Below are 22,657 nucleotides of genomic sequence, written 5' to 3'. Positions count from 1 at the left end.
CTATTACTTTACTCGGTACAAATGATTTCAGAGAAAAGACTCCCCGGGCTTCACATATAACTTATATTTCAGCATGAATCTCGCTTAACAACAAGGTTTTATTTTAAATGTAACTAGCAATGGGTTCAAATATGCAATTTAAAATAATTTTACATTTGTTTTGGAAGGCGTCTCATGACCCCCTCTCAGTGTCTCGCAACCCCCTAGAGGGTCCTGACCCCCCCCTTTTGGAACTACAGGCCTAGACTAGTTGATTTTAACATCGACATGGCGTCGCCTCATGTTGACTCACAAGGTCTTTTTTCTTGCTCACTCGGTAAATCTGCATTTTCTTTTGATGCCCCAAAATTCGTGGAGTGCCCTCCAGCAAACTCTAAGGATCGGAGTTCTTCCCTCTCTTCCAGAGTTTAGTTATTTGATTTTTGAACAACCTTGTTTCAAATTGTAACTGTTTTAAATGATCTCTGTGGTTTTGCGTGTTTGATGTTTTTTTTTTGCTTGTAATCTCGACGGCGTTGGAAATGAGGGAAACCTCAGTGTCTTTCTGAGAATAAATAAAGGTTTGAAATGAAATGAAAAAATGAAATTTGCTATCACAGTATTCATCCAATCACAGTGATTCCTCTCACCAACCGCGCTGATGCAGACCGACGCCGATTCAAAATGTTGAATCGGCCGAAAAAAGGCAGACAGGGGGACGACGGGAAGCGACATAGCTGGACACACCACAAAAACTAGGGCCGACGATCTCCTCGGTGTGTCAGGGCCTTTAGAGTGTTTTATTGAAAACAGCAACACAAACAAACAGACTCATTTATGTACAGTAAAGGTCCTGTTAAAGGCTTTATATGTGATTTTTTTGATCCAGCAGATGTCGCCCTTGAGCACCAGCATGAAACCAAAACAACTCGCGCTGCATTGTTGTGTTAGCATGCTAATGCTAGCGATCTTTATTATGCTCGTATCTTCACACTGCATGTAAATTTACCTGAAATGAGCGTGATCTAGAAACACAGTTAAGCAGTGAGTACAGTATGTTATTCTTCTTTTCTCTAGTCCCTCAATTAAACAACTTTTATACACGAGGGGAGGAGTCAGCCGGCCGTCCGGGCGATGTAAACAAAGTGAAGATAGGACTCTGAAAACTCTGAAAACATCACAGACAGTGGGACTCGGGTGTTACACCCATTGTAGACAGTCATGACTCACAGAGTTATTTTCAGAGGAGATACTTGATTTATATGATATTGAAAAATCACATTTAAAGACTTTAACTAAAACGACTGTTTTATGAATGGAGTCTGGCAGCTTTGAAGAAAGAAATGTAAGAAGTGATTCCGCTTAAGAATAAAAATCCTACCAAACACAAAGTTTGATCCCTGTTGGGACGTCTCCTCTGGTCCACTGTCTCAGTTTTATAAACCAACTTGTCCGAGGTCTAACCTTTTCAGCTTGTTGCATAATATCCTGCCGGCTGCACCACATCAAAGTTTGATGACACCGAGCTCAGTAGATGATTAAATGTCATATCCTACACTGCAATATGGCCGTTGTTTTTGGTGGGTTTCGCACCCTCCTATAACTGCTTCCCCGGGTCCTCCGGCGGGGCCAGAGCTTCTGAAACCTTGCGAGTAAATCAGCTGGTCTATCAGTCGGTGGGAGTCACCTCATTTCTTTTCCTGCCAGCCGGCTCGTCTGCTTCTTAAGTGCTGCGTGGAGAGCTATTGTGATAGAGCAGTGATATGTGTAATAGGCTCGCACCTGAACAAACAGCACACGTCGACTGACAGGCCGTGGACATGAAGCATTCCTCCCCTTCGCTGCACCGCTCATCAAGTACTTCTCTGAAAAACACACACTTGTGCACACTTGAGGGGGGATGTCTGGGTGCGAGTCAGCTGATAAATGGGGGGCTGAGGACGGACTCTTAAATGTCTTCCTTGAACCGTCGCCGTGATGGATTCGGTTTGATTACACAAGATATTATTTGAATGCGAATGAAGCTACGGCGAGTGCAATGGATCAAATATGAACAAGAGAGTCTTATGCAGAATCAAATAGACTGAAAAAAAAGGCATGAAATGCAAAAATGTGCCCTGACTTTTCAAATAAGATGGGTAGATCTGGCTCCTCTATTTGGACTCTATATTTCAGCAATGAAGTCAATGAGGAAAATCTTCTCTTCACCACAAAGTACAGCATCAAGTAAACTTTACATTACAGGAGAAACACAACATACACAACCCCCTTTGGTTTCTTATTGTTCCTGCATTATTTAAAGTAAAGTAACTACTGTTTTAACCTGGTTGGAGGCTTTAAGTCAGCTGGTTAGCTTAAGTTAGCTGCAGCTCAGCTAGCATACCCCACATCTACAATTCTACAATTCACTTATCAGACTCTTTTCTCCAAAGCGACGTACATCAGAGAGTAAGAACAACACAAGCAAGGATCTAGAAAAAAGAGAACAATGTCAGTAAGAGCAAACAATCAGCTTTGAGTCTGATTGGACACACAGGTGCTGACAGGAAGTGACCAGAGGCAAAGCACAACATTGAGGGCAGTTCTTGAGAGCTCTAATCAGTATAGAAACCATCTTATAAGTCGTCGTTATCAAACAAAAACCATCGTCATTACCATCATCATCATCATCAATAATATGGAGACCATCATCATTAAGTTAGTAGGTATTCATGAAAGAGCTGGGTCTTTAGCTTTTTCTTAAAGGTGCAGAGGGACGTTGGAAGTTCATTCCACCACCGGGGGGCGACAGAGGAGAAGAGTCTAGACCTGTAGACCTGGATCAGAGAGTTAAAGTAAGGAGGAGACGTTTCTGTCGCTGTTTTGTAAGCGAGTTTTTGAACGTGAAACTTCTTTTTCAGTGATTTAAAATGTTCTTATCACTGGGTCTGTTTCTTTAGAGATGAGGAGAAGCACTCTGTAGATACAAACAAGCTTCTGCATGTTCAACACCGAAAGATATCATAACCCCCCCAAAAACAAGCCGCGCACCAACAACCAGTAAGAGTGCATCCTGAGCCCACAGCGAGGCCTGCAGAGTGCGAGCAGACTCAGTCATACGCTCCGTCATTTCTCAAGTGAGCGCCGAGTTTCCCCCTTCAAAGAGCCGAGCCGTCACAGTGTTCAGACCACGGGGGCTTTTTTACATGAAAGACCATCATTTCTCACATCATTGGAAATGATAATACACATTATCACTTACGGCCCCGCGCCTCCGTCCGCGGCGCTGTCCGACAACTTGAAATAATAATAAATGACCGATTAAATGACTTGTGTCTTTGGATTGTAAATTGCTGCTTTTAAACCCCTAACCTCGCCCGACATCGCGCTCGCTTTGATGAGGCCCCTTTGATGTGCCTTGCGGTTGCACCGGCGCACACACAAACCCTACGACTGTATTCTGGCACCCGAGCGTCACTAATTATCTCGCCGGCAGAAAGGTAAGGGAGGTGGGGACCTGCCTGTGTGTGTGTGTGTGTGTGTGTGTGTGTGTGTGTGTGTGTGTGTGTGTGTGTGTGTGTGCGTGTGTGTGCGTGTGTGTGTGTGTGTGTGTGTGTGTGTGTGTGGTCTCAGAGCGACGGTAGCTTTTAATGAGCCCCACGCTTCTTATCAAGCTTGGCGCTCGACAAACGCTCTGATCCACCCACGTGGAGGACGAGGGGGGGGGGTTCGACTGATCGCGTCTGAAGCACCCCCCTGTGACCAAACAACCCTCCCCCCCCCCTTCCTCACGCCCAACTTCCCCCAACTTCCTCCCTCTCCCATCTTTTTTTTCTTTTCTTCCACCCCTCCCCTCCCTTCAGCCTTAGTTTCAGAATGAAATATCCTTGAGAGAAACTGTGAATCAAAGGGCTTTTCATCCTTTTTCACAAAGAGAACGAGAGCCAGAGAGGGGTGGAAGATGGGAAAAAAGAGATTCAACCGGACAAAGGAGGGAGAGAGAGAGAGAGAGTGAGGGTGAGAGAGGGAGGGCAGGAGGTAGAGAGAGAAAGAAGGAAACCCGGATAAAGGGACTGAACTTCTCCGAGCTGGAGGGCACTCCAGAGGACACGTCCTAGATTAGCGCTCGCCCTCCCTTCATACTTCCATCTCTCCTTCCCCTCTACCCTTCTTCAGACGGAGAGAAAGCAGCGGCCCCGGGGCCCTTTTTTGCGGGCGTCAGGGGGAGAGTGAAGGGGCGGGGAGGGGGGGGGGGGGGAGAGGAGAGACACGGGCATTTAGACATCTGTCAGCCACTAATGAAAGAGTTCAATTTAGTGGAAAATCTCAAACAACCTTGTCTGACAGGCCGGCTGACAGGCTTTAACACGCCGCGTGTTGCTGTTGTTGGTAAGAGTGTGTGTGTGTGTGTGTTAGCGTGGAGGGTGTGTGTGTGTGTGTGTTAGCGTGGAGGGTGGGTGTGTCCCCAAGTGGATCAGGAGGGGGAAATTAAAAATGAAAATATAGAAGAGAGAAAATGTAATAAAGGAAAACTGTGCAGGGGCATATGCTTGTGTGCACATAAGTGTGTGTGTGTGTGTGTGTGTGTGTGTGTGTGTGTGTGTGTGTGTGTGGATCAGCCCGTGCAGCAGGGGTTGGGTCTTATGGCTTTAACTCGCTCCAGGGGTGCAGGGCATGTTTTTCGCCGATAGATGGGTTAGCAGGGGTCTGTGTGTGTGTGTGTGTGTGTGTGTGTGTGTGTGTGTGTGTGTGTGTTCGTGCTGTTAAGGCAACACACACACACACACACACACACACACACACACACACACACACACACACATACAAGCAGACAGACTCACTTAGTCTCCACCCCCCTGAGCTTCATTAGCAGGTCATTAGAAATGAATTGAGTGAAAGCTGTTCTTTAAGAAACAGCTTTGCACGTTTATCTCCACTGATGTGTGTGTGTGTGTGTGTGTGTGTGTGTGTGTGTGTGTGTGTGTGCGCGTGTGTGTGTGTGTGCGCGTGCGTGTGAGTGTCAGTGTGATGACTTATTACTTTTATTTTATTTTCATTTAAATTCTTTAATTCCACTCGCTGGTTAATGTTTTCCGCTCTGTGGTGATGCCGCTGTTAATGAGCACACTAACTTATCGACTCTGAAGCTTAAATGTTTGAAATAAAAGTCTGCAGAGGAATCTTTTCCAAAAGATGAACGCACCTCACATGAAGGTGGACGCTCCGTCTCAATTAAGTAACTTCACATAGCTGTGAAAGTGGACTGCTTAAACGCTCTGCCTCTACATCTCCAGAATCTCTGTGAAGACATCAAAACCTTTGGAAATGTTTTACTGTCTGACACAAATAAAAATCAATGAATCAGACCATGGGAACAATTATCATGACCACAAACTCACCTATAGGACGCCTACCTACACATGCAAATATTACACGTGCACTGCATGTTCCTTCCTCTTATATACATTAAAGTCTGTATTTGTGATTTTTCACACTTAAATGTAGAAATCAAGTATCTCCTCTGAAAATAACTCTGTGAGTCATGACTGTCTACAATGGGTGTAACACCCGAGTCCCACTGTCTGTGATGTTTTCAGAGTTTTCAGAGTCCTATCTTCACTTTGTTTACATCGCCCGGACGGCCGGCTGACTCCTCCCCTCGTGTATAAAAGTTGTTTAATTGAGGGACTAGAGAAAAGAAGAATAACATACTGTACTCACTGCTTAACTGTGTTTCTAGATCACGCTCATTTCAGGTAAATTTACATGCAGTGTGAAGATACGAGCATAATAAAGATCGCTAGCATTAGCATGCTAACACAACAATGCAGCGCAAGTTGTTTTGGTTTCATGCTGGTGCTCAAGGGCGACATCTGCTGGATCAAAAAAATCACATATAAAGCCTTTAAGCAGCTAGAAACAGGTGATCGCAGATTGCAGCTCTCTCTCTCTCTCTCTCTCTCTCTCTCTCTCACTGACTGTCACTACCCTTCCTTTAAAAAACACAAAAAAGCAAGACGGCTAAGAAACCGAACTAAGACCTTCACACACCCATACAAGATTAACAGCGCTAAGAGACCTTAGTGAAACATATATATAATAAAGCTTAAGGCCAAGACTCCCGTTTGCCCATGCGGTGATCCGCCTATGCATAGAAACTATTCTCCAAATTGTATTTGTTTTTTAAGACAATGTCACAGATGGTCTCGACTCCAGGTCGGTAATTTAACATATTAACGAGCCGATAAACAAAATATTCTTACAAGCACCTTTTTAAAGCTCTGTAATCAACACAGTAGATCATGGCAGTTGTAAAACGTGAAGTGTAAAAACAAGCAATTAAAAAAGGTGAAATTACACACTGCAGGCCTACTGCGCTGAATTTATATGAGTTAGTGTGAACAGCAGTTATAAAGGATTCTTATTCCAACCTCCTTTGGAACATTTCTCTGGAACTAAAAGCTTTTGGGCTGCACAACACAACCTTGGCATACACACCTAATGCTGTCGTCTTGCAACTGCAGACACAACAACAACAACAGCAACACAAAATAAAAGGCATTTCATGATAGAAAATATGTGAAAAACTGAAAAGAAGAAATCTAGTTATTGCAGAGGAATTCTTGTCGGGGCCTGATTATGCTGTGGAAACATTTGCTTCATCTCTAAAGTATGACAGGCAGGTCTGCAGCCGACGTGAATGTACACTTTTTCTGCGTTCGTTCAATCACTTGTGCATACATTTTGTGCAGTCGGATCACGGGCCAATCCTCTGCAAAGACAGCTGACGGAGAGATTAGAGCAGATATGAAGCAGCGTGGAGAAGTGTCTCTTCCTGCTTCCCCCGTCTGTTTGGTGGAGATTTTCTTCCCTCCTTTGTGTCATCTTTAAACCTCCATCCTTCACTCTCATCATCCTGTTGCTCTGAGAGACTCATCACAATAACCGCAGACCATTATGCTTTATGCCCTCCTAAAAAAAAAAAAAAATGGCAGCCGCTCAACTGTTCCAGCCCAACATGGCTGCCTGTCGCCGCATGCCAACACCGCGGTGCCCTTTTCCTCCAATTTGGCCCCCGTCCAGCTCTCCACTTTGATTGCACCCCCCCCCCCCCTCTGTTAGGGCCTTGGGTTTGGAAGGAGAGAGATAGAGCGAGCGAGGCGGAAGAGTGCCAACACAAACATTGTTCTGCCGGCTTTTTACAAGCCAGGAGAGTGAGGAAGTTAATAAGCAGGTATTGGTTTTTAACTGCGGCCCCGTTTATTGCTTTGCCCTCGAGCGTGCTGGAGTGCTCTCCTCCACCTTTTTACCGTCCATCTGCCCGTCAACTCCGCTAAACTCGCCTTCAATTTCTCCACTCTCTCTCTCTGTCAGCTCTCCTTTTGTCTTGCATCGCCTCGTTCAGCAATTATTTCACCATCATCACCGTCATCCTTTATGTCCCCCTTTCCCCTGGCTGACTCGACTTTTTTAATTCCATGCAAAAGGTGGAGTCAGATTTTATAAACAAAGCCCACTTAATAATCCGTCATTATGCCACTATTGATTCAGTGTTTTGCTGGAGTGTTGGAGAGTGAGCTACATTTATTGGTCCTGTATATTAGGCTTTTAAACCACGCCCGTCAGTCAATACTGGACTGAATTAAAAAAACAGATCTCAGCCGTTCAGCGTCGTCCGACTCCCGACATGATGAATACGATGCAGGTTTAATCACGCTCATGTTACGCTGTTGATTGATGTCGTCTGTGTTTTAATGGACATTTTTAATTTTCGCAGCTCCAGGGAGCTTTTCTGCACGGCCAAGGATCAAAATGTTTTCAGAGGCAATCTCCAAAGAGGAGAACTCCCATGATTCCCCGCCAGCCTCAGTGTCATCTTTTGTTATTGTAGTCTTGATGCAGAGCCCCCTGGTGGTGGAATCTACATATTGTATCTTTAAGAGGCTGTACTTAATTATTTAGATCCAGAATACGTTCAAAAACACCAGAACTTTTCCTCAATAACAGGCCTTCTCCGACTTGATGCCTTTGTGAGATTTATAGTAATGTTACATATCAAATATATAAATATAGCATTTAGACGGTTTTTAGTTCTTCACATTTAAAAAGCAGTTTATCTTCATTTTGTCCTCTTTTCACTTTTTCACCAAACTTGTGTCATCGACATCGACTGTAAAACCAATGTGTTGCAGTTGGATTTCAAAAAGCCCAAAAAAAACATAAAAGCAGACCGAGATGCTGCAGGAGAAAGAAGCTAGCAAAGAGGAGGATGACCACAGGGAAGGAGGGGGATGTTGTGGTGTAGAAGAAGGGGATTTCATGTTCCTGTAATCCTGAAAGTGCTGCAGTTTGTGTCCTCCCCCAGGGCTGTTTTCACACCTCCAACAAGGGATAAGTAGTGAGTGTCTCTCGCAGCGCAGGAGAACAGAGCGCGTTTAACATTCTTATTCCGCGAGCAATTAACACGGTGACTCTGTGCGAAAAACAACAAGCCTCACTCCCGACAATCGGGGGAACCTGAGCACAAATCCCGGCTAGCTCTTGAGGGATTCGCAGCATCCGCCTTGTCTTACCCCGGGAGGGTGGGGGGGGACTATCCGCTGATCCAACTGACAGAAGCAAGCGAGTACAGGCGCTCAATTGATGAGATTCCAGTTAGCCGGTGCAGCCAAGAAGAGCGAGGGGGGGGGAGGGGGCGCAGCCAATAGCCCGAGCAGAAGGGATCTGGGGGCCTCTAAATATCCACCCAGGGCTAAAAGAGTGAGAGTGCAAGCAAGCAACCGGCCCACTTCCTCGATGGCTCTCCTGGGCCGTGAGAGGGAACAATAGCGGAGAATGAAACAGGCAGCATTAAAAGAAAGAAAAACAGCAGAGCATCCACACATGCATTATTGTAAAAGTGTGTCCAGATATGAACCTGGATGCTGAGCACAATGTTTTTCTTACTTCTAACGATATCTAGAGGTCTTTTATTATCACTGCATCACAAAAAACGGTTGTGCTGAGACAAAAGTGCAGACTAAGGAGGACAAGAAGAAGACTATTTTGCGGATGTAGCCGGTGCACATTAAAGGTTTTTTTAAATAAAATGTGTTGTTAAAATCATTTACTGTGTTTCTTAGAGATGGAGGGGAAATGTAAGCAAATTGAAACTTCGATTGTATTGATTTCACCGTTGGTTACCTAAGATTATTATTCTTACTAACTGACAAATGTTGATCTATATCTACAATTCTACAATTCACTGAGCAGACTCTTTTATCCAAAGCGACGTACATCAGAGAGTAAGAACAACACAAGCAAGGATCTAGAAAAAAGGGAACAATGTCAGTAAGAGCAAACGATCAGCTTTGAGTCTGATTGGACACACAGGTGCTGACAGGAAGTGACCAGAGGCAAAGCACAACATTGAGGGCAGTTCTTGAGAGCTCTAATCAGTATAGAAACCATCTTATAAGTCGTCGTTATCAAACAAAAACCATCGTCATTACCATCATCATCATCAATAATATGGAGACCATCATCATTAAGTTAGTAGGTATTCATGAAAGAGCTGGGTCTTTAGCTTTTTCTTAAAGGTGCAGAGGGACTCTAGCTGTTTTCTCTCTTCAAAGCCACCAAACTCCAATCGGAATAAAACGTTATTTTACTTTGCAAAACACAGGACCTGCTGGTCTACCGCTGCATCAATCAGTTGTTTACTTTAAACAGTTGAAATTGTGGAGTGTACCTTTAAGACATACTGTGTTGCTAAGTTACTGGGGAAGCAATGTCCCTAGATGGCGCCTTGTCTAACCTCAGGAAGACCCCCAGCCCCCCCTCCCGTTTGACAGGGATAGTCTCCCTTTGTTAGCACAAAATATATCATTTGAGGCAGCGGTAGAACAGCAATTCCCAATTTTTTAAGAAGTAAATGTCAATGTTTTGTCAGCGGAGTCTCGTAGCTTTCAAAGGACGCACAATTAACAACTTACAAAAAACATAAACTCAAGTAAATCTTCCTTCCCTCTGCATTTATTTCCTCCTTAAGATGAAAGCATTCATTTATCTAATACCATTAAGGACTTTCTCTTTCTGTTCAACAGTCTTAAATAAGCCACTTCAGTGTCATTACGGCAGCACGCACGATACAAAGAACCTGGAGACCGAAATGGAATTCAGCCTCCGTTCATTTCAGCTAATATTTCCGGTGAAGAAAAGGCTTCCTATTTGACGTAAAAAAAAAAAAAAAACATGTTTACGATAAACACCGTTATTACTGCAGAGTCTAACACCGAGTCACTTCCTCACCTGCACACACGTTTAGTCCTCTGGGCACTCACAAGACTACAAAGGCACTGTGGCAGCATACCAACACACTGATGTTTATACCTGTGTATCCTCACACACACACTCACACACAGGTCGGGGCGGGGCCGCCTCAGGGCTCCGCTGTAAGTGTGTGATTAGAGGAGAGAAAGTCAGAGGCAGAGGAGAATCGAGGACACACTCACCCCTGTTAAGGTCTTTATGTTGTGCAGTGCATTCTGGGCTTCAAGGGCAGCTTTCCTTGTGTAAAACGTGACAAAACAGCAGCCTGGGGAGAGAGAGAGAGAGAGAGACAGAGAGAGAGAGAGAGTGCAGATGAGCATAAGGAGCAACAAAGAGCGTCTTCTCTATTCATCCGCCTGGCATCACCTGTCGACACTGGCAAGACGCTGAGTGAATGTTAAGGACGACACATCCTAGCGGAGAGGGAGAGAAACGCTTTTTGGATTTTTTGTTTCAACGCTGATGACTTGAGCCTGGAGCAGCAGCACACGCACACACACACACACACACGCACACACACACACACACACACACACACACACACACACACACACACACACACACACACACACACACACACACACACACACACACACACACACACACACACACACACACACACAAAGAGACAGAGACTGAGGAGGAAGAGGAGCCTCTTCATTAATCCTTGAGTAATCTTTGAACAGTCACTAACTCACTCGTTCGGTAAAGAAAGGATTCAGTCATTTATTTATTGCTCGCGCTCGCTCACTCGTTCGCTCACTGGATCGTGTCTACAAGGGTGATTAAGTCTCTCTAACTAATTCAAAGACTCTAACTTCCATTGATTTGGTGATTCACATGTCAAAAGACATCTACAAGTTCAGGCTAATGATGAGCACACTTCCTGAAAAATAAAAACATGTGAGTTCCGATATAGCTGCGTATTTTGACAACATTTTGATGTCTTCAAACCGGCAAGATTTCCCCCTAGACTACCCCCCAGGTTTCAGGTTCTGAATTGCACCCCAGGTTTCTTTTCTAATGTAAAGGAGGCGTCTTTTTTTGTTAGCCAGCAGCTGCAGACCAGCTTAAAAAAAAAAAGACATGGCTGCAAGAAATTATCTGCAGACAAAGTCTACCCATCAAAGAACAACAACTAACAACTGACTACGTACAGATAGAATAGAATAGAATAGAATAGAATTACTTTATTGATCCCAAACTGGGAAATTGTGGTGTTACAGCAGCAGGTTATCAAAGCAAATAAAACAATATAAGAATAGAGACATAGATAAACACTTAAAATATAAAAAAATAAGAATAGGAAGAGATTTATACATCAAAACCAGGTAGTTATTCTAAGTGAGACAAAGACCTAAAAGTGTGTTTTTCAGAAGGTAATATCCTCTAATCTAAGCCAGAAACAGTCTTAGTGTAAATCCCTGAAAACCCTCCAGACATTATTGACAAACAGTGCCGAGCACAGGAGTTGTTATTCTACCTCTTCCTCAATGAGTTCATTTTTTTGTGTTATTGTGGGACTTTGGTGTTTTAAAATGAATCTTACTCCATTTTATCGAGACAATAACTCACAGACAAAGAGTTCAAGGTCGAGGTAGACGAGTAACTCCTGAGTCCTGCAAAGAAACATGATTCATCTGCCAATGGAGTTTTGTAGCTTTTGAAGAGAGCAAAATTAGATTCTGGTCCTGAATGGTTTGTTTTTGTTTGGACCAGAGAAGGTAGGCTGTTTAAAGGCGACCCCCCACACGGCCGTTTTGGACGCCCCTCATTTGCCAGATATGAGAGCAGTTATCAGGTCAACAGGTGTTGCAGCGATGGAAGCGGGCAAGAGAAGTGGTTCAGATAGAAGTGATTGTACCCGACCTAAAAAGCCTCTGCATGTTTCTAATAAGCTCCACGAGCACTGTGTCACACTGACTTATAATAAAAAAAATAAAAGGCAATTTGTTCTGCTAATTAAGCTACAAACAAAATGTTTTCCAACTTTAACCCCCGTTTAACCTCCTCTGCAAACTCGCAAATGACTAAATCAAACCCCGCTAATTTGCCTGCTCACTAAGTCTCTCTGTAGATGCACTGCGGATCCTTGTTCACACACGAGAAGCACGGCCAAGAAAGTCCAAAGGCACGGAGGCAGAGAGAGAGAGAGAGAGAGAGAGAGAGAGAGAGAGAGAGAGAGAGAGGGGGAGAGATTTTGCCTTCTTCATTAATCTGTGTGTAATCCCTGCAGAGTGGGGCTGAACCGCTGCAGTCGTGGGCCATTTTCAGTCAGCGTGTAAAAAGCTGCAGAGTCAGGCTAAAAACCAGCGGGGGGGATTCAGACCAGACACCGAGGTGTGACTCTGCCCTCTTTTTCTCCCAGAAACAGCAGCTGTGGTTTGAATTTTATTTAAAAAAAAGTCACAGCTTGATCTCTCGTCTTTTTGACACAATTATTTAACAGCCGAGGGGAAATTTAAAAAATGGCCGACGATGTTTGATGGATGTGAAATAAAGGAGATGAGCTCGTCGGTGAGTGAGTGAGTGAGTCAGCTTGAAGAACAAACAGGGACGCCTTGAGATCCACGTCGCACCATCGGGCACAATGTCTTTTTTAAATGATGGCATGACCTTAAGCACGGCATCAATCAGACGGTGAAGCTCAGATCTTCACTCTGCAGAGGCCGACAACAAGAACATAAAAAAACAAGACCTTACAAACACTGGAGGTTTTAGGACAAAGGACATTTTGCCAAGATCCTTTTGAATTTGGAGGAAGGAAATTATGACTACCCGCAAATCACACACCAACCGAGCGTGCAATTTGTTGGAGAGAACACACCTTTAGTACTCTTTACATGATCTTAGTAAATCAGTGTGTGTTTAATGAGTCCCCAGAAGACCTCGTCTCTATAGATGTATCATTTTCTTTTGGACTTATTTAGCTACATAACCTTTTAGCTTGTGTTGTACAGATAATAATAACTTTATTTATATAGCACCTTTTAAAAACACAGGTTCACAAAGTGCTTTGACAAACAGCAAAAACAAGAACAAACTAAACCAAACACAGAAGAACATAAACAACAGCAAGAACATAACAAATACAAAATACTAAAAATAATTAAATACAATTCAACAGGAAAGAACCCAAAGTGCACGATACCCAACAGACATATATAACCCGACCATCACAAGAACCATCATAAGAACCATCATAAGAACCATCACAAGAACCATCATAAGAACCATCATAAGAACAATCACAAGAACCATCAGAAGAACCATCACAAGAACCATCACAAGAACCATCATAAGAACCATCACAAGAACCATCATAAGAACCATCACAAGAACCATCACAAGAACCATCATAAGAACCATCACAAGAACCATCATATGAACCATCACAAGAACCATCACAAGAACCATCACAAGAACCATCATAAGAACCATCACAAGAACCATCACAAGAACCATCACAAGAACCATCACAAGAACCATCATAAGAACCATCATAAGAACCATCACAAGAACCATCACAAGAACCATCATAAGAACCATCACAAGAACCATCATAAGAACCATCATAAGAACCATAATAAGAACCATCACAAGAACCATCATAAGAACCATTATAAGAACCATCATAAGAACCTCATAAGAACCATCACAAGAACCATCATAAGAACCATTATAAGAACCATCACAAGAACCATCACAAGAACCATCATAAGAACCATCACAAGAACCATCACAAGAACCATCACAAGAACCATCATAAGAACCATCACAAGAACCATCATAAGAACCATCACAAGAACCATCATAAGAACCATCACAAGAACCATCATAAGAACCATCATAAGAACCATCACAAGAACCATCATAAGAACCATTATAAGAACCATCACAAGAACCATCATAAGAACCATCATAAGAACCATCACAAGAACCATCACAAGAACCATCATAAGAACCATCATAAGAACCATCACAAGAACCATCACAAGAACCATCACAAGAACCATCACAAGAACCATCATAAGAACCATCACAAGAACCATCATAAGAACCATCACAAGAACCATCATAAGAACCATCATAAGAACCATCATAAGAACCATCACAAGAACCATCATAAGAACCATCATAAGAACCATCACAAGAACCATCATAAGAACCATTATAAGAACCATCATAAGAACCTCATAAGAACCATCACAAGAACCATCATAAGAACCATTATAAGAACCATCACGAGAACCATCATAAGAACCATTATAAGAACCATCACGAGAACCATCATAAGAACCATCATAAGAACCATCACAAGAACCATCATAAGAACCATCACAAGAACCATCATAAGAACCATCACAAGAACCATCACAAGAACCATCATAAGAACCATCATAAGAACCATCACAAGAACCATCACAAGAACCATCATAAGAACCATCATAAGAACCATCACAAGAACCATCACAAGAACCATCACAAGAACCATCATAAGAACCATCATAAGAACCATCATAAGAACCATCACAAGAACCATCATAAGAACCATCATAAGAACCATCACAAGAACCATCATAAGAACCCAACAACACGAGCTGAGACCAAGAGAACCAAAGATTTAAAAAGATTTAAGAAACTAAAAGAGCTAAAAGCAAATCAAAAGAGAACAGCAATAAGAAGGTAAGAGCAGGAAAAGAAACAAGTGAATAAATTATCAAAAAATGAAAGTGATTTCTTAGGGAGGCTGGTTTTCAGCTTCCACATCTTGGTGCCAGTTTCTGCAGGTTCTGCACGTTTGGACCTTCTGCCTCCAGCGTCGCTCATCTGTTCTTCTTCTTGAGTATTTATTTGTCCACAGATGAGCAGAGCGAGCCTTTGTTTACATCTGCTGTGTTGTCTTTCCCCTTTGTGTCAACGACACACACACACACACACACATCGACTCTGGCTGGCCGTTGTTTTGTCACCCGCATCACACACACACACACACACACACACACACACACACACACACACACACACACACACACCGGCCGGCCCTGATGACACTTGCCCCGCAGTGCATCTTAGTGAAATCCAACAGTGAGCATCTGGAGCAGATTTAGCACCCGAATCCCAGAGTCCCTTTGATGGGGCTGCGAGCGTAATGGATCTGAATTCCTGCGGCGTCCTCTGGGTGCCACGGCTGTTGAAGAGTTGGCCCTTAGCCTAGCGTCAGAGACGTGATTGGTGTTGTGATTCGGGATGCTGCAGTTTCCTGTGTATTAGCAGGGATATCTCTCAGCTTAGTGTGTTTTTTCTCCAAGCGTGAAAAGCAGCTCGGGGTGTCACTTCACTAAAAACCCAAAAAGCCCCCCCACACTTTTACTATCAGTATTAATTTACCACCAAGAGTTCACACCAGCTCTTACTAGTTAAAGGCACAAGAGATAAGGGAGGAAATTAGTCACGACTGACAGACATGGTGGAAATTTATCCAATTTATTCCATGTAGGTCACCAAGCTGATACGGCTCCTCGACACAAAACTCCCCTGGTTGAGTGATGGCTTCCATAGACTGTCAGTCTCTGACACCTCTTCATCTTTGCACAACAATATTATGAGAAGTGGAATCACTGAGGAGGACTTGGAGGAGTACATAATGTATTAATGTAGGGACATATTGTACGTTTTCAGACTGCAGAGGCTGCCTCTCCAGGTTCCTCAAGCCAGGACTGACCCTGGGGAAAACTGCTTTTAGTGTTAGTGCTGCAAACTCCTGGAATACTTTACAACAGGACCTGAATTTGAGCGCTTTTATCCCTTATGGACACTTTAGAAATATTATTTTGAACCGCCCAATACCTGACTGTAACTGTTTTATTTTAATTACTGACTTATCACTGTAGTCATTTCAAGCTTTTAAATTATTTTAGTGTTTATATTTTATTGCTCTTTTATTGATTTTATGTTCTGCAGTAGCTTTATCTCTTTTCTCGTTGTTTATCATTTATGTATGTTTTCTCGGCATCGTTGTAAATGAGCGTCGCCCTCGATGATCTCTCTGAGAACTTAAATAAAGGTTGATGATGATGACTTCCTCATAGTTCTAGGAACTGTTGGAACCCTCCTCCTTTTCTTATTCATTCTGCACCGCAGGAACTAAGAACTACTTTAGTTCCTAGAACTCGTTAAGAGGAACCTTTTTTTAGCTCCTGCTTCAGAGTAGGTACCAGGGTGTTTAGTTCTCTAGTTAGTTCTTCTTCCGAAAGTCCCCAGAACTGTTTGGTCAGAAAACACCTGTTGTGTCGACCCGTCTGAATTCTTATTCTTTACTACTGTTTACTTTTTTCTGCTCTCTCCACGCCACAGAACGAGTCCCTCTTCGGCCAATGGGCTCCCGAGAAAAAAACCGAGAGCCGGTTAAACTCACTTACTGATGAGGAGCTACTTGCCACTCTGCAGAACGTCCACCATGGCACGGCTCGGGATTGGTGGGATTTGACAATAGCTGGAAACACGGACATGAGTTGACCGGATTTTGTGCGCGCCGCCAAGATTTAGGCAGCCACAAATACGGCGGATCGCCAAAACGTTTCCCCGAGTATAATACAAGATGCACGACTATGAAAAAAGACATTAAAATTAACAGCAAGATTTCCTGCAATCAAAAAATCCATCACACAGAACCTCCAAGTTATTTAACATCCTCTTTTAAAGCGTCCAATGAGAGCAGCTCGTTAACTTTCAGCTCTTCTTTGTAACTGGCTCCAAGTATTGGAAGCATAAAACTTATCGGCTTGCTCCTCAGGTCAGTTCTGACCTTTAGGGACGGACAGTAAGAAAGACTCATTGACGTAGTTTAGAAAGGTATGAAAAATAAGGAAGTGGCCCTTTAAATGTTTGTGATGATGTATATTTAACAATCTGTTTAGAGCTTTCCCTGTGAGGCATGTTAACTTTTGACCACGATCATTGCACTTCCTGTGTGCTCGCTGCAGAGTGAGTGCGATGTGTATACAAGGGGGAGCCTTTTCAGCATCGCCTCAGTATTGTACATTATAATTTCATTAGAATTCCTATTGCACCTGTGCTCAAGCTTCATCCCCGTGTGTGCCATTAGCAATTCCAATAGCACTGTTTGAGGGTTAGCTGTTAGCTCTGCACCATGAATTCATGATTCCTGAGGCACATTTTTTTGTAACATCTGTATATGGGAGGTTTTTTTTTTTAGCGTTTGGTGTTAGCATTAGCGATTCTGACTGTGTATTATGTGCAGGGGAGGGCTCGGCTGTTAGCGCTGCGTTAGCCGCTGTGTGTTGTGATTCCCGCGGTGTAGCCGGACCTGGGAGCCATGCGGCGTGTGACGGATCGTCCCAGGTGGTGGGCTGTCAAGACGAGGATCAAAGAGCAGCGCGGTGGACCTCACACACACACACACACACACACACACACACACACACACACACACACACACACGCAGACACACGTTCTCTGCAGTGTTGAACCTGTTTAAGAGTCAGCACACTCATGCCTCAAACACACAGAAAAGCTTCAGAATAAGAGCGCAGATTTTTATTTTTAAGTGATGTCAGCATGTGTGCTTTTTTATTTACAGATGCACGGCCTTGAACAAGTGGGGGAAAAAAAAACAAAAAACATTAATGAGCTCTTTCCATCAATTTGTGTGCACGTGTCTCTCCTCGCAGCGCAAACATTTACCTGAAGGCCGACGAGGAGCTCAGAGCGGGGGGGACACTCGCTCTGCTTGTGCTGTTGAAGTGGGACACTCAAAAAACACACAGCAGAGACGCAAACACACAGAAGCTAAATGCTGATGTGTGTGTGTGTTTGTTACGGAAAGAGTGAGACATGGGAAAGAGGAAGAAGAAGAAGAAGAAGAAGGAGGAGGAGGAGGAGGAAGAGCGGCTGTGAGCGGAATAGCGAGCAGAGGAGGGAGACGCCTGTTCAGAAATGCTTCATGGCGGCTGAAGGGGGCCTTTGACTGGAGTGAAAGCCTCAGGCCAGCCCGCCTCCGTCAACACATACAAAATGGGTCGACCCCCCACCCCCCCCTCCCCCGCCCCCGGCTTCAGAGCTCAACACAGCAGGTGCGTTCAGCATCATGCATGAGAATTACAGGTTGATGGTTAAAATCACCAGGTCATGTTGGTCATTTCTGATTGCAGTGATCAGTTGGAAATCAAGTTGCAACCTGCACGGCAATGCTCCCTTCTGAATCTTTAATTAAAATGAATTAAGCTTTTTTTGTGTGCAATTTCCCCTGAAAATAGAAATGTCCACGTCTCCCCTGCTGCTGAATTTGTGGACGGGTCACCTGAGCTAACGCAGCAGGAAGCTAATCTGCTTCACAGACTTTCATCAGTCTGAGATTCAGAGAGAGAGAGAGAGAGACACTCTCCTCTTAAAGACAAAACGTTCACTGGATTGTGATTTGTCATTTGCATAATTGTTGTTACAGCAAATCCACATAAAGCCCGTCGAAGTGAGTCAGGAGCCAAACTTCATCAATCACTGGAGAAATGTTCAGAGTCGACACGGTTTCCCTTATTAACGTGTTGTTCTCGGCCCTAAAGCGTTAGGTTCCTTCATGCAGAATCCATTTGACACTTTGACCCAGGTGTGTGCAGTACACCAGTGTGTGTGTGTGTGTGTGTGTGTGTGTGTGTGTGTGTGCGTGTTTATTCTGATGGTCTGGGGAATATCGCGGCACTACTGTTGGTTTCATGTGTTTGGAGTTAATAACCAGCTGTACAGGGTCAGTTCTTTGTGTGAAGTTTTATCATTCTTGTCATGTAAGAAGGCGTTTTGGGCGTTGACCTTAAAGTTATAGGTTTCAATAATCGTGTTGCGTCTCAGGTCCAGCTCAAGATAACCCTTGTGCTCCCGGACCTGCTGCTCCATTCAACACTGAAATGTTGGTGTTACAATAAACACACATGACTCACAGTCATAACAGTGGGGTTGGATAAGCACTGACTTAGGAAGGCAGGAGGAGGAGAGTGATGCCCTGCGGTCGAGCAGAATGGCGGCATGGTTTATTAAAAGGAAGGGGGGGGGGGGGAGAAACACGCGTGGGGGGACGCGGTATCACAGAGTTTCACCCCCGAAGTCCATCCACCCCCCGAGGCCGACTGCAGCTCTCTCAGCGACTCCTCTTCTTATTTTCTCCCTCCATCACTCCCAGCTTCTTTTTCTCCTTTTCCCCTCCACGCCGCCTTTTGACCCCCGGGGTTCCCACTCAGCCGCTGACCCACATTAACTACACTCTGCTGCAATTACTGCGCGCTCAGGCCTCTGGGTGGCATGGGATACACCCCCCCCCCCCCCCCCTCCCTCCCCAGCCATCGCACTGTTCCCTCTTTGCTGACTGTGCAGCTGTGAAAATGCCCCTTAATGTGTATAATTTATGTGTGTCAAAGAGCCGCTGAGTGACAGCAGGGATAGGAAGGTGGGGGGGGGGGGGGGGGGGGGGGAATGACAGTGAACACATTCTGGATTTGACAGCGCAATAAAGAACAGATTGTCGGTTGGAAAAATAGAGGAGAGGGATGAGTGGAGGGCTTCAAACAATGCTGCATCTCTGACGGGCATTTGGCTGACGTTCTAATCCTGTCAACGCAGGAATCGGTCCAGCTCGCGGCACTTCACAAATCTATACAATCCACTGGTTACTTTGGTGGAAAAGCACCAATGTCATCCTCTCTCTCTCTCTCTCCCCCCCCCCTCTCTCTCCTCCCTAGCTTCGAAGACAACAAGAGCACTTTCCGGAAATCAAAGCCGCTTTCTGGCCAACCCCGAAGTGAATGGAGGAAAAAAATAAATAAAATCCAGCTCTGCAAATTCTCTCATAACCAAGCAGCTCTGTCTGTCGTCGAGGCATGAAGAAGTATAAACATAAAGAGGACACACACACACACACACACACACACACACACACACACACACACACACACACACACAGTCTCCCATTAAAATCCACCTGCAGCTGCTCGCTAATTGGGCCTGGGTAGCCGGCTAAGAAAGCCAACATCTAGTTAAGGCGAAATAATTGGCCGCTCTGCTTTAGGAAAGAATGAAATCAGTTCTCTCCTCCGTCTCAGGTCGGCCTCCGTCTCAACTGAATCCATTAGAGCTGATAATTGTCTCGGACGGGGAAGCGTTCGTCAGCGTTCGATGGAGAGGATGCAGTTAAAGTGCAGCTTTCGATGTCTGCGGGCGAACGTATGTGAGTCCCTGAACGTGCAATCAGAGGAAAGCAGGGCAGAGATTTGTACAGAACAGTTTTTATTTTAGAATCTGTTTAAATCCTCTGTTTAAATTTGACATGTTGTCCTCACAGTTTCCTGTCTTCGCTCATGTTAGGTTTACATTTCACCCTTTTTTTTAATATATTTAGGGGCATTTTTTTTACCTTTATCAGATAGGAATGCTAAAAAGAGAGACAGGAAGTGTTGGGAGGAGAGAGCGAGGGATGACAGGGCAGCAAAGGGCCGAGGCTGGCTTGTTAAATTTCACACTTTTTGGACATTTGGATATTTATGAAATAAAACTTTTTGGGCTGTATTATCCAGCAGAATATCAAAGTCGATGCTATTTAACCCCGGTGTTGAATTCAGAGCTTTGACAAGAAATATCTCAGCTAAAGTTGCGGGCGTATGCTAACTGCTAACATTAGCATTATGTCCTTCTCTGATTGGTACGTGAATCATTGATGTGCAGAAACATGCTCAGTCCTGAGATAAAGACAAAGCAGCAGACTCAGCGTGTTTTTTTCTTCCCTTATAGTGATGAATATTTATTATCAGGTGTTTGTGCATCCTTAATAAGACGCTTTACTTTGAAAACACAAATGCATTTCTTCCACATCAAACCAAATATCCAAAAGCTTTTATCTGCGAGCTCGGCAACATTTCACAAATCTTCTTTTTTATTTGTGTGTTGTTGTTTGCAGACATCGTCATGACATTTCAGGTTAGAGGAGAGTTTTAAAATATGAAGCTTGATGTCGAATCTATTTAAGGTGTCCAGGTCAAACACTTATCAAGACAATCCTCTCTACAGGGGCGTTATTGATTGTACTCTCCAGCTTTTAAAGCGGGTTTTTTTTTTTATTCTTTATCTGAAACCGTAGCAACATCTTCTGTGTCTATCTTTGGTTGCTAAACACTCACGGCTGTGTCGCTGCTCCCGCTCGTCCCCCCGGGGATCAGCTGTCAATCAAACCGTGTGGGTGGCAAGCGTCTCGTCTCTCCTCTCAGATTTGAAGGTTTGATTCTTTTTTTTTCTACAGGTGGCCCCTTTTGTCTGAGTCTTTTCAGCCGTGCTGTAGGGTTTTTTGAATCGCTTTTTGTGCCGCGGTAATCGTCCACACGGAGCAGAAAATGGATATTTTATTTCTGACAAAATGTCAGAGATTATTGTTTTTTTTTTGGCCACGGCTGAGAGAGAGAAAAAACACACATCTAACAGTGAGTTTTCTAATGAATTTCAAATAAACTGCAACGCCGGGAGAGACGCGGGGACTGTTTGTGCGGTTAACTTGATATCAGACGAGATGAGTTTGCAAGAAAAATAATCATACACTCGTCTTGTTTTCATATCAGGAAAACATCGGATGAAAACACAGAATCAGTCAGTCACAGGAAAGTCAACATGGCGGCGCTTCTATTGATGAAAACACAAACACAAACGCCATCGTGCATTAGAGTTAGTTTAAGTTTATCTAAGTGAGCTCATGTTTGAATCTTAAATTGACACTTTTTTGCTACCTTCATGAATCTTAATGAATTATTTGAATACATTTCATCAAATTACCTCCCTAGCTTTAAAGAGGGAGGAGCCAAAAACGGCAACCTCAGGGTTAAAAAATGAAGGTGATGAGGAAGTGTGAAAGTCCCTTCTTCTTCTTCTTCTTCTTTTTTAACAGCAACAAAAACGTGTTTACATCCTGGTTAAAACATAGATTTTGGTCTTTATTACACCCCTCATCATGCATGAGGGGGCGTGGCTTATCTGACTGACAGGTGGTCGCTTTGCACTTGTTCGTCAGGAGGCTTAAGTCCCGCCCCTCCTCCAACCTCGTCATCTTCTATCAGGTTTACAGAAAGTTAGCTTGACACAGCATTTCCAAATCACCGCCCCTGATGGTCTTTCAAACTCGTCCAGACACGTTGATATCGTCTGCGTCTGGTTTGAGGCCGAGGCTGAACTGATGAGACGCATTAAGGGCCGTTAAGAAGAAGATAAATAATGTAAATCATGCAGCAGCAGGTCGAGTCCGGATCCAGAATGAAAATAAAGAGCAGGAAACAAAGCGTGATGGCTCTTGATTTAAGACACCGTTAAATATGTAACTCATCATAGAAAAGAAAAAGTCTAA

The 22,657-nt window shown here is 43.9% G+C and overlaps 1 protein-coding gene across 24 annotated transcripts in view; it reads right to left on the bottom strand.

Moving 5' to 3' along the window:
• Positions 1–22,657, bottom strand: part of celf2 (cugbp, Elav-like family member 2) — a 218,868-nt gene that overhangs the window by 62,415 nt on the left and 133,796 nt on the right. For all 24 annotated transcript variants that reach the window (XM_061030473.1, XM_061030475.1, XM_061030471.1 and 21 more), the window contains one exon: positions 10,452–10,534. In XM_061030473.1, the coding sequence (XP_060886456.1) occupies positions 10,452–10,534 (83 nt within the window). The remainder of the gene's footprint in view (positions 1–10,451; positions 10,535–22,657) is intronic.

The sequence above is a fragment of the Labrus mixtus genome, chromosome 22 (genome assembly GCF_963584025.1).
Source record: "Labrus mixtus chromosome 22, fLabMix1.1, whole genome shotgun sequence".
NCBI lineage: Eukaryota > Metazoa > Chordata > Actinopteri > Labriformes > Labridae > Labrus > Labrus mixtus.
This window is presented reverse-complemented; position numbering and strand designations above follow the sequence as displayed.